Below are 13378 nucleotides of genomic sequence, written 5' to 3' on the forward strand. Positions count from 1 at the left end.
AAATAAAAATCGCAGCTTGGGAGCCATTGTCAAAATTAATATACCCCTTTAGTGTTGGGTATGAAAACTAATAAAAAATATGGCATCTGAGAACCGATGGAGACAACTTTTTGAAATTTGAAATGGTTAAAGCTCAGTTGTTCTCAATATAATGTGCACAGCTTCAAGGCCTTAGGTGGTCCGGAAGCCTCTTGACATGACCCCGAAACTAGTCACCTTGTAATTTTGAAATGTTATTCGGACGGGCAAAACTAAAATTTGTGATTGGGTTTCCAAAATTCTTACATTGCTGAATAGTGGATAGTTCTCAAATAACCCTACAAAAAAGTTCGCTTGAGATCTACAATATTACCACTGGTTCCGGAGATATTCCACTTTTAATTTTTTTTTTTGTAATATTGGACGAGACTGGCTTCGTATTTTGCGGAAACGACAACGTATGCAAATTAGGTATCGATAACCCCGTATGCTTCAGGCGCATTTATTTATTTGAATATCTTTCTCACACTCCCCCAAAAATAGATAAAGGGAAGCGACAAGAGAAAATCAAACAGATTTTGACTCTCTGAGCACGAGTCATGTTTTGGAGAATTGGGATTGTCTCCGCGAAAAGCATAACAGCAGCAATCGATCAAGTGACATAGTAAGGCGCAGTGGAGACAAAGCTATTAAGTTCGGCCACGCCGAACTTTGGATACCCACCACCTCGGTTGTATTATAAACCCCCTTTCGTCCGGTGAAAATTGGATAACTTAAGAACCCAAATTCGGCACGGACATGGAGTGGTTTATATATAAAACTCACTGTTTTAAAATTTCAGCGAAATCGAGTAATAATTAAAGCTTTTAATGGGCTTCAGACCCCCTATCGGCAGATCGGTCTATATGACAGCTATAGCTAAATATAGGTCAAATGTCGAGAAGCCTTAAACTACTCACTGTTTCAAATTTCAGTGAAATCGGATAAAAAATTAAGCATTTATGGGCATTAGACCCTTTATCGGCAGATTGGTCTATATGGCAGCTATATCGAAATATGGTCCGATTTGGCCCGTTCAAGAACTTAACCAGCGTACATAAAAAAAAACGTATTTGTGCCAAATTTCAGCTCAATATCTCAATTTTTGAAGGCTCTCGAGTGATTACAGCAGACGGACGGACAGACACACAGACTTCGTTAAATTGTCTTAGAATTTTATGACGATCCGAAATATAATTGATATTTCGATGTTTTACAAATAGAATGACTATGACCCCCTATCCCACGGTGGTGAGTATAAAAAAGCTGGAATTCAACGTAACGGCATCATAAAAGAACGATTTGCCCATATGCTCTGCCAAAACGTAACAATGAGTAAATTTTTGCAAATTTTTGCCCATGAACGTTCCACTAAGGAACAGGGGCAAACTTCTCACATATCAATGAGTTCAGTCCGATACAGGTTTTTAAACTCAATGTCGAAACAAGGAGTACAACAATCGAATATCGGTAATGATGCACATGAGTTTTGGCACGAAAGCACGCTAACTTTCGAAGAAGTAAAGCTAGCCGCTTGAAATTTTGCACATATACTTCTTATTAGTGTAGGTCGGTTGGTATTGTAAATGGGCCATATCGGTCCATGTTTTGATATAGCTGCCATATAAACCGATCTTGGGTCTTGACTTCTTGAGCCTCTAGAGTCCGCAATTCTTATCCGATTGGAATGCAATTTTGCACGACTTGTTTTGCTATGATATCCAACAACTGTGCCAAGTATGGTTCAAATCGGTTTATAACCTGATATAGCTGCCATATAATCCGATCTTGGGTCTTGACTTCTTGAGCCTCTAGAGTGCGCAATTCTTATCCGATTGAAATGAAATTTTGCACGACGTGTTTTGTTATTATATCGAACAACTGTGCCAAGTATGGTTCAAATAGGTCCATAACCTGATATAGCTGCCATATAAACCGATCTGGGATCTTGACTTCCTGACCCCTAGAGGTCGCAATTATTATTCGATATGCCTGAAATTTTGTACGGCGGATCCTCTCATGACCATCAACAAACGTGTTTATTATGGTCTGAATCGGTCTATAGCACGATGCAGATCCCATATAAATCGTTCTCTCTATTTTACTTCGTGAGCCCCAATGGGAGCAATTCTTATACGAATTGGCGGAAATTTTATACAGGTCTCCAACATATAAGTTAATTGTGGTCCGAACCGGACCATATCTTGATATCGTTTTAATAGCAGAGCAACTCTTTTCTTATATCCTTTTTTGCCTAAGAAGAGATGCCGGGAGAAGAACTCGACAAATGCGATCCATGATGGAGGGTATATAAGATTCGGCCCGGCTGAACTTAGCACGCTTTTACTTGTTTTTTATGTAAAAGCATGAGGCGCTCGATTAGATTGTCTTCAAGCGAGGCTTGATTCAACTATTGCTGGAGTAACATTTAAGATATTAGAAGAAAAAGGATTCTTCTTGGCCCGTACAACTGGGTTTGTGGTTCGGTTGCGCTGCACGTGTTTAAAGTATTTGGGGGTTGTTTGAGGTGCTTGCAGTCGAAGTACTACCTCCTGCCCCGTGAAGCTAACACATACACCATGCCCACACAACTTCGTCCTCTCGTTTGTGTATTGTTGTGCTGTCTCCAGTTGAAGTTTTACCTCCTGCTCTGCCTTGCCATCACCATAGCAGTGCCCTTCCAGCCAGACAGAGTATGTGCCTTACTGCGATTCCATGCTTGCTTCCAAATTTGTTGTTGCCTTGTAGTATGCCCGCTCCCTGCCACGATCCTACTACTGTTCTGTCGCTCGGGCATTCTTTTCGAGTTTTACAATTTGCCTTTGCAGCAAGGCTTTAATCGATGGTCCTCCATTGGCGCTGGTTACCCCACATCATTTTACAACCTCTACCTTAAGCTCTAAATAACCTCTCGGAAACCAGAGAAGAACAAAGTTTTGTCATTTATTTTCGTTTTTCATACCCAAAACCGAAGGATGGGGGTATATTCATTTTGTCATTCCGTTTACAACATATCTAAATATCCATTTCCGACCTCATGAAGTATATATATTCTTGATCAGCGTAAAAATCTAAGAAGATCTTACCATGTCCGTCCGTCTGTCCGCCTGTCTGTTGAAATCACGTTACAGTCTTTAAAACTAGAGATTTTGAGCTGAAACTTTGCACAGTTTCTTTTTTTTTTTTTTGTTCAAAAGCAGGTTTAATTCGAAGATGGGCTATATCGGATTATATCTTGATATAGCCCCCATAAAGACCGATCCGCCGATTTAGGGTCATAGGCCCATAAAAGCCACATTTAACATCCGATTTTTCTGAAATTCGGCACAGTGAGTTGTGTTAGACCAATCGACATATGTCTTCAATTTGACCTAAATCGGTCCAGATTTGGTTATAGCTGTCATATAGACCGATCTCTCGATTTAAGGTCTTGCGCCCATGAAAGACGTATTTATTTGCTGCCATATAGACCGATCTCTCGATTTAAGGTTTTGGGGCCATAAAAGGCCCCAAAACCCAAACTTGGGACAGTGAATTGTGTTAGGCTCTTCGACATTTTTTCTGCAACTTTATTACCCGATTTCGCTGAAATCAGAGAGTTGTTTCAAGCCTCCCAACATCCGTCCTAAATAGGGTTGAGATTGGACTATGTTTGAATATAGCTGCCATATAGACCGATCACCCGATAAAGGGTCTGAAGCCCATAAATAGCTTAATTTTTTATCCGATTTCGTTGAAATTTGAAATAGTGAGTTTTTTAAACCTCCCAACATCAGACCCAAATATAAATCTGATCAGACTATGTAGATATAGCTGTCATACAGACCGATCTTCCAATGTAGGGTCTTACTCCCATAAAAAGCGGATTTATTGCCTGATTTCGCTGAAACTTCTCATGACTTGATAATAATAATAAAATAATATGATCGAGACCAGCCCTTATTTAGATTTATCTATGGTTAAAGTAGTAGAGTTACAATAAAATTGGTGGGTAACCAAAATTCGGCTTGTCCGAACTTAACATGATTTTCTATTTTTTCAATTCAATCCCACTGTGCAACGGTTAATGCTGCCAGTATCTTCTTTGTGTATAGGCAGTGATAGCTAAACCACATGCGACGAGTCCTTACTTTTGGTATATCTGCGTTTTCCTTCTTTGGTGTTAAAATTCTTTTGAGATTCCATTGTAGGATACTGTCCAGCTATAGGCCATTTTATAGACCCCAGAATATCTTGCAATGGAATCTCAAGCAAAAATGAGTAAACATCTTAACCACACTTAAAAAAATTTGCTAAAATTTGATGGGCTAAAATTTTTACCAATAATAAAAATAAAATCTTTTGATAATTGAATAAAAAAAAGGCAAAACTAATAAAAATTGTATCATTAATAATTTTATGCCCAAAAATTTTATTAAGGTGTAATTGCTACCTAAAGTGTTTAAAAAAAAATTGTATTCCACAATCAATGCCTCAAGGGCAGCCAATCCTTAAGCTACCCAGTACAAACCTTACCAACAATTGAGTGGTAAAAACCCCAAATGGCTCTATTAAAATATCATTCAATATAATTTGCCACAACAAATTACTTCCTTTTCGTACACGCTCTCACTGCGAGAAGCCTTTCCATTAAGCATTAACGACAATCACTGTATTTTAATATCTCAATTCACCAATTTTGAATCATTACTTACCCAATCGACAATCATTTTTAGAGGATCCAAAACTATAATTACCACAGCCAAGGAGGTTAATGTCATGCCAAGTGCTGCGAATTTAAGAGCATCTGTAACAAAGAAGACCACAAAACATACAATTATCAATATCGTGCCTCATTGATATGCAGAAGTATGTAAAGGCAAGCTGCAAAGGCAAAGGATTTCATCATAGGAAACTTTGGGATTTTTTTTTAGAATGACTCAATTTTCCAAAGAAATACTGAAACACAATAAAATGAAGTAGTCAAAGATAAAAGAACAAGTTTTTTGGGGTTATTCCCTACACGCGTACAATGAAGAAGGAAGTAAAATCAATTGTTGAAGCTTTTTCATAAGTATAAAACGATGATCATAATGCGCATGTTTTCTGGGTGTAAGAAAAAAAAAGTTCAATATCAAGGTGAAATGTTGAAAATTCACATAAGCTTGAACCTATCAATTTCAGGGTTTGTCCAGAGTCTGCTGTGACTGAAAGAAGACAATGCTTAGACCCTTCCACGGCATAATGGGCGGCTTACTTAAATACAATTCTTCAAAGTCTCTTTATCAGGGAATTCCCTTAGCGATACTTAAATCACTTAAATTAGCATAAATACAATAAAATGAAGAAGCGTATGGCAAGTTCGCACATACTTAAAACCTATACCCACCCAACATTTGATTTCCATTTCCAACAAGAACAGGCTTTTATTTTCATTCATCGTTATCATCGTCAACCTATCTAAATGTTTTAATTGTTGGCATAGGTCGGACACAATTGGTATTTATACGTACCCCCCCATTGACAACAGCATCCAAGCCACTTTTCATGTGAAATTGAGCGCAAAATGTGAACAACACCAACAACCACAACGATGTGGGGCTACAGCAACAAATTCAAAGCTAATAACCCAAACCTTACCAACAGACAGCAGGTAAAGTCAGCAGTAGCAACAGTAAGCCAACACCATTAACCTAAACGACTCGATATGGCTCAACCACTTAGTCAAATGTTAAGGCGGTTGCTTGAGCACAAACTGTCCAGTCAGTCAGTCAGATGGACGGACAGACAGACCGATCAAGCAAAACCAAAATAAAACCACCAAACAGATCAATGAACCTGCTGTGCTTGGCATCATCCATTGCAAACTCATGGGATGCCGGTAATAATTCTTCACTGTCGCTTATATTTCTCCCCACACCATAGCCAATCAGCCAGTCAACAATGATGGTTTGATAGTTTTAAACCGAATCTGAATCCAAATTGAAACTGAATCAATGAATGAATTCAATACTCTTGTCAATCATAATGCAGAATAAGCGAGGGGAGAAAAACAGCAGATACAGCCCAAAAACAAGACACTATGGGAAGAGTGGGTATAAAAGGAAAAAATTAAAAGCGTCCTAAACTCGGCCAGGCCGAATCTTGGCTACCCACCACCATGGATTCCACTAATAATTTACCCTAATTAATTGAGTTTGTATTTGAATTGTTTTGAAATCATATCGGGATATCGGTACTTTGGGGAGCCTATGTCAACATATTGACCGATTCGGATAAAATTTGGCACTGTTGTTGTAAGTCATAAGATAATCTAAGGGGTTATGAATTTATATCCAGGGAGCGGTTTATATGGGGGCTACATCTGTTTATAGACTGAATCGGATCATACTTGGCATGGATGTTGAAAGTCACAACTCAAATCTTTGTTCCAAATTTCAGCTAAATCGGATGAAAATTGAGGATTCTAATGGCTCAAAAGTAAAATCCGAGGATCGGTTTATATGGAGGCTACACCTGTTTATAGACCTATTCGGATAATACTTGGCATAGATGTTGGATCTTGGCTCTTGACTTCTTGAGCCTCAAATCGGTCCATAACTTGATATAGCTGTCATATAAACCGATTTTGGGTATTGACCTCTTGAGCCTCTAGAGGGCGCAATTCTTATCCGATTTGAATGAAATTTCGCGTGACGTGTTTCGTTATGACTTCCAACAACTGTGCTAAGTGTGGTTTAAATCGATCCATAATCTGATATAGCTCTCATATAAACCGATCGCCCCAAAGGGCGTAATTCTTATTCGAAATGGCTGACATTTTACACAGGTCTCCAACATATAATTTAATTGTGGTCCGAACAGGACCATATCTTGATATCGCTTTAATAGCAGAGCAAATCTTTTCCTTTATTGTTTTTTTTTTTTTTTTTTTTTTCCTAAGAAGAGATGCCGGGAAAAGAACTCGACAAATGCGATCCATAGTGAAGGGTATTTAAGATTCGGCCCGGCCGAACTTAGCACGTTTTTCCTGGTTTAATTTTTTTTTATTTTATTTATGTTGTATTATTTTGCCTTATTTTATTTTATTTTTTTATTTTACTTTTTGGTTCTTAATTTTATATGGTCTGCCATTACACAAAAATACATGCATTGGGGAAAAGTACAGCTAATAGACAGGATTGTCGAGCGTGGTTAATGAGGTAATTGTATCATAGATGCGTTTTCGCCATTAATACGATTCAAATACAAGATACCAACGCACGCCCCTTGAAGCCGTCAAACCTTATATGGTTTAAAAGTCTTCTAACCAAAGACGCAACGCGTTCCATAGTGGTTGGTGTGTGTTGCTATCTTTGGCACAAAAATTTATGTGATTTTTTTTTTTTTTGTTTCATGAAAATCCATTTCCAACCCACTGTGCCCCATGTGAATGTAAGCAATAAATATTCATGAATTCATTTTAATACAATATTACTTTTTTTGCACTTCGTTTCGTTTCACAATTAATGCAAATGCATAAAAATGTGTAATTCATCAATGGAAATTTTCAGCTCAAAATTTTAAATTTCCATTGTATTGGAATATTTATGCAGCTTCATCCGCATCATGGACATTCATGGAAAATGTGCATCCCATATTGAGTGTTTGCAATGCCAGCAACAGTTGCAAGAGTTGTATATGGCTATTTATGAAAATGTTTACCATTATTAACAATGGTTTTCCTCCATATATCGCTTTATGAATTATGCGATTTTTTCACTTTTTTTAAAATTACAGTTTTTTGTTTTCTTTTGAGTTAGTGAGTAACTGGTGTGGAATGTTTTCGTTTATGGGATTTGTTATCCCCAATGGTGGGGATTATGCATAAGAAGAGGAATCGTTGGCATGAATGTAACCAAACCCTTATCACATATGAAATCCATTTTAGATTTTGAGGATTATAATTTTCCTATGAAAATGTACGAAATGTTTTGAATGAATTCTTTGTTCTTTTGAAGTATTTGCCTAAGCTGTTTAGATGCTTAGCAGCATGAACAATACAAATATGTATTTATAGAAGGGATAACGAAAGAACGAAACGGGCTATACAAAATAAATTAAGTTTAAGGGCATAATTTTATTCTACATACCAAACTTCTGTGTAATATGGGAGCTATATCAGGTTATACACTGATTTGGACCGTACTTGGCAGAGTTGTTGGAAGTCATAACAAAACGCTACATGCTCGATTTCAGACAAATCGTTCAAAAATTGCGGCTTCCATGGGCTCAAGAAATTAAATCGGGAGATCGGTCTATATGGGAGCTATATCAGGTTCTTGACCGATTTGAACCGTACTTGGTGCAGTTAGTGGGAGTTATAACAGAACACCGCATGCAAAATTTCAGCCAAATCGGAAATAAAATTGGGACTTCCATTGGCTCAAGAAGTAAAATCGGGAGATCGGTTTACATGGAGGCTATATCAGGTTCTTGACCGATTTGAACCGTACTTGGTGCAGTTAGTGCGAGTCATAACAGAACACCGCATGCAACATTTCAACCATATTGGAACAAAATTGCTGCTTCCATGGGCCCAAAAAGTCAAATCGGGAGATCGATTTATATGGGAACTATATCAGGTTCTTGACCGATTTGAACCGTACTTGGTACTGTTGTTGAAAGTCATAACAGAACATTTAATGCAATATATCAACCAAATCCGTCGAAAATTCCGGCTTTCATGGGCCCAAGAAATGAAATCGGGAGATCGGTTTATAAAGGAGCTATATCTAAATCTAAACCGATATGGCCCATTTGCAACTCACAATGACCAACATCAATGCTGGGCATCTATGCAAAATTTCAAGCGGCTAGCTTCACGCGTTCGACCGCTGTCGCGATTTCGCCAGACGGACGGACGGATATGGCTAGATCGACTCAGAGCGTCGAGACGATCAAGAATATATATAATTTATAGGGTCTTTAGACAAATATTTCGAAATGTTACGAACGGAATGACTGAATTAGTACACCCGCATCCTCTGGTGGTGGGTATAGAAAAATGCTATGTTTAGCCGGGCCCAATCTTTGGAACCCACCACAATGGCTTACGCAAAAACTTCGCGAGATCGGTTTATATGGAGTCTATACAAGATTATGTGGAAGTTTGCCAACTTTTGTCTGGTGTGGAAATTCGGTACATAGAGTAAAATAACCTTCACCTAATTTAAGATGTGGAAACTTTAAGCAGAATCCATGGTGATGGATTCCCAATATTCGGCCCAGCCGAACTAAGCATTTTATCTTGTTTGTAAAGGGTGATTTTTTTGAGGTTAGGATTTTCATGTATTAGTATTTGACAGATCACGTGGGATTTCAGACATGGTGTCAAAGAGAAAGATGCTCAGTATGCTTTGACATTTCATCACGAATAGACTTACTAACGAGCAACGCTTGCAAATCATTGAATTTTATTACCAAAATCAGTGTTCGGTTCGAAATGTGTTCATTCACCGTAACGTTGCGTCCAACAGCATCTTTGAAAAAATACGGTCCAATGATTCCACCAGCGTACAAACCACACCAAACAGTGCATTTTTCGGGATGCATGGGCAGTTCTTGAACGGCTTCTGGTTGCTCTTCACTCCAAATGCGGCAATTTTGCTTATTTACGTAGCCATTCAACCAGAAATGAGCCTCATCGCTGAACAAAATTTGTCAAAATTTGAACACATTTCGAACCGAACACTGATTTTGGTAATAAAATTCAATGATTTGCAAGCGTTGCTCGTTAGTAAGTCTATTCATGATGAAATGTCAAAGCATACTGAGCATCTTTCTCTTTGACACCATGTCTGAAATCCCACGTGATCTGTCAAATACTAATGCATGAAAATCCTAACCTCAAAAAAATCACCCTTTATAATTCCAATGGAATAATTTTTGTCTGTTTCCGTTTTTCTTACCCACCACCGAACAGTGCGGTATATTCATTTTGTCATTCCGTTTGCAACACATCGAAATATCCATTTCCGACCCTATAAAGTTCTTGATCGTCATAAAAATCTAAGACGATCTAGCCATGTCCGTCCGTCTGTCTGTTGAAATCAGGCTACAATCTTTAAAAATAGGAATATTGGGCTGAAACTTTGCACAGATTATTTATTTGACCATAAGCAGGTTAAGTTCAAAGATGGGCTATTTCGAACTATATCTTGATATAGCCCCCATATAGACCGACCCACCGATTTAGGGTCTTCGGCCCATAAAAGCCGAATTTGTTATCCGATTAAGCTGAAAATTAGAACAGTGAGTTGTGTTAGGCCAGTCGACATCCCACTTCAATTTGGCCCAGATCGGTCCAGATTTAGATATAGCTGCCATATAGACCGATCTCTCAATTTATGGTTTTGGGCCCAAAAAAGGTGCATTTATTGCCCGATTTCGCCGAAAGTTGGGACACTAAGTTGTGTAAGGCCCCTTGACATATTTTTGCAATTCGACCCAGATAGGTTCAGATTTTGATATAGCTGTCATGTAGACCGATATCTCGATTTAAGGTTTTGGGTCCATAAAAGGCGCATTTTTGGTCCGATTTCGCCGAAATTTGGGACAAGGAGTTGTGTTAGGCCCCTCGACATACTACTGCAATATGGCCCAAATCGATCAAGTTTTACATATAGCTGCTATATAGACCGATTTCTCGATTTAAGGTTTTAGGTCCATAAAAGGCGCATTTTTGGTCCAAAATCGCCGTAATGTGGGACAGGGAGTTGTGTTAGGCCCCTTGATATCTTCTTGCAATTTGGCCCAGATCGGTCCGGATTTGGATATAGCTGTCATCTAGGCCGATCTCTCGATCTAAGGTTTTGGGTCCATAAAAGGCGCATTTATTGCCCGATTTCGCTGAAATGTGCGACAGGGAGTTGTGTTCGGCTCTTCGACAACTTTCTGCAATTTGGCCCAGATCGGTCTAGATTTGGGTATAGCTGTCATATAGACCGATCTCTCGATTTTTGGTTTTAAGCCCATAAAAGGCCCATTTATTGTCTGAATTCGCCAAAATTTGGCACAGTGAGTTGCGTTAGGCTCTTCAACAACTTTCTGCAATTTGGTGCAGATCGGTCCAGATTTGAATATAGCTGCCATGTAGACCAATCTCTCCATTTAAAGTCTTGGTCCCATAAAAAGGACATTTATAATCCGATTTCGCTGAAATTTGACACAGTGACTTATGTTAGGTTTTCGACATCCGTGTTGTTTATGTTTCGAATCGGTCCATATTTGTATATGGCTACCAAAAAGACCAATATTTTGTTCTACAAAATTGAACAATGACTTGTACTTATTTGAACTCTCAATATCCGTGTCGAATTTGGTCCAAATCGAACCATATTTCGAAAAAGCTGGGGCAAAAATTATGTATTTTTCACCGGATTGTAACGAAAGGTGGTTTACATATATTGGGTTGCCCAAAAAGTAATTGCGGATTTTTCATATAGTCGGCGTAGACAAATTTTTTCACAGCTTGTGACTCTGTAATTGCATTCTTTCTTCTGTCAGTTATCAGCTGTTACTTTAGGCTTGCTTTAGAAAAAAAGTGTAAAAAAGTATATTTGATTAAAGTTTATTCTAAGTTTTATTAAAAATGCATTTACTTTCTTTTAAAAAATCCGCAATTACTTTTTGGGCAACCCAATATATCCGAGGTGGTGGGTATTCAAAGTTCGGCCCGGTCGAACTTAACGCCTTTTTACTTGCTTACTAGTTTTTTCGTTCCAATCCCACTGTGCGCCCTTCGGACTCGGCTATAAAATGGAGTTTCCTTATCATTTAGCTTCAACTTGAATCGGACTGCACTCATTAATATAGGAAAAGTTCACCTCTGTTCCTTAATGGAATGTTGATGGGCAAATTTGCATTGCTCCTGTATAGACTGATCTCCCGATTTGAGCCCCTGGGAGCCGTAATGGTTATTCGATTTTCGTGAAATTTGGTGCGTAGTGTTCTGTTGTGACTTCCAACATGAGTCGTTAATATGGTCCAAAGCGGTGTATAACATGATATAGCACCCATATAAATCGATCTACCGATTACTTCAATACATTCCCAAAAAGTTTGAACTTTTGGCTAATTTGGCAGAAATTTTGGAGGCACAGCACACATGTGCCCTTCAACTTAATAAAGATTTGTAAATTTCTAATAGAATCCAGGGTGGTTGGACCGAACTTTGCACATTTTCACTTGTTTTTCTCCGTTTATTTAATTTATTATTTTTTAATTTATTATATTTTTATGGTAATTTTATTGTAATTTTGTTGAAATTGTTTTGTTTTAAGCTACTAAAACGTTACATAAACGTCATTTTTTATTATCATCAATCAGTTCGATTTGCAATTAGCTCTATTTTCTAATGGATTAAAAAAAAAGGTTATATATTTTTTGCAAATCAGATAAATATGTGCTTTCAGCGCACTTATGGCTATTGAATGCCTCATTAATTATATTGTTATTTAATGTCTCATTAAAAATAAGTAAGAGCGTGCTAAGTTCAGCCGGGCCGAATCTTATATACCCTCCACCATGGATCGCATTTGTCGACTTCTATGCGCGGTATCTCTTTTTAGGCAAGCAAAGAATATTGAATAAGACCTGTTATGCTATTGGATTGCTATATCAAGTTTTAGTCCGATTCGGGTCACAAATGAATGCTGAGCATTATAAAAGTCATTGTATAATATTTCAGTTCATTCGGATAAGAATTTTGCCTTGTAGCGGCTCAAGAAGCAAAATCGGGTGATAGGTTTATATGGGAGCTGTATCAAGCTATTGATCGATTCAGACCATATTAGACACGCATGTTGAAGGTCATGGGAGAAGCCGTTGTATAAAATTTCAGCCAAATCGGATGAGAATTACGCCCTCTAGAGGTTCAAGAAGTCAAGATCCCAGATCGGTTTATATGGCAGTTATATCAGGTTCTATACCGATTTCAATCATACTTAGCACAGTTATTGGAAGTCATAACAAAACACCCCATGCAAAATTTCAGCCAAATCGGACGAGAATTGCGCCCTCTAGACGCTCAAGAAGTCAAGACCCAAGATCGGTTTATATGGTTCTATACCGATATGAATCATACTTAGCACAGTTATTGGAAGTCATAACAAAACACCACGTGCAAAATTTCAGACAAATCGGAGGAGAATTGCGCCATCTAAAGGCTCAAGAAGTCAAGACCCAAGATCGGTTTAAATGGCAGGTATATCAGGTTCTATACCGATTTGAATCATACTTAGCACAGTTATTGGAAGTCATAACAAAACACCACGTGTAAAATTTCAGTCAAATCGGATGAGAATTGCGCCCTCTAGACGCTCAAGAAGTGGAGACCCAA

The 13378-nt window shown here is 38.1% G+C and overlaps 1 protein-coding gene across 1 annotated transcript in view; it reads right to left on the reverse strand.

The window, feature by feature from the left end:
• Window positions 1-13378, reverse strand: part of LOC131995296 (scavenger receptor class B member 1) — a 59860-nt gene that overhangs the window by 6115 nt on the left and 40367 nt on the right. Inside the window, exon 2 of the mRNA XM_059363791.1 lies at window positions 4713-4804. Within this exon, the coding sequence (XP_059219774.1) occupies window positions 4713-4804 (92 nt within the window). The remainder of the gene's footprint in view (window positions 1-4712; window positions 4805-13378) is intronic.

This window comes from Stomoxys calcitrans, chromosome 2 (assembly GCF_963082655.1).
Source record: "Stomoxys calcitrans chromosome 2, idStoCalc2.1, whole genome shotgun sequence".
Lineage (NCBI taxonomy): Eukaryota > Metazoa > Arthropoda > Insecta > Diptera > Muscidae > Stomoxys > Stomoxys calcitrans.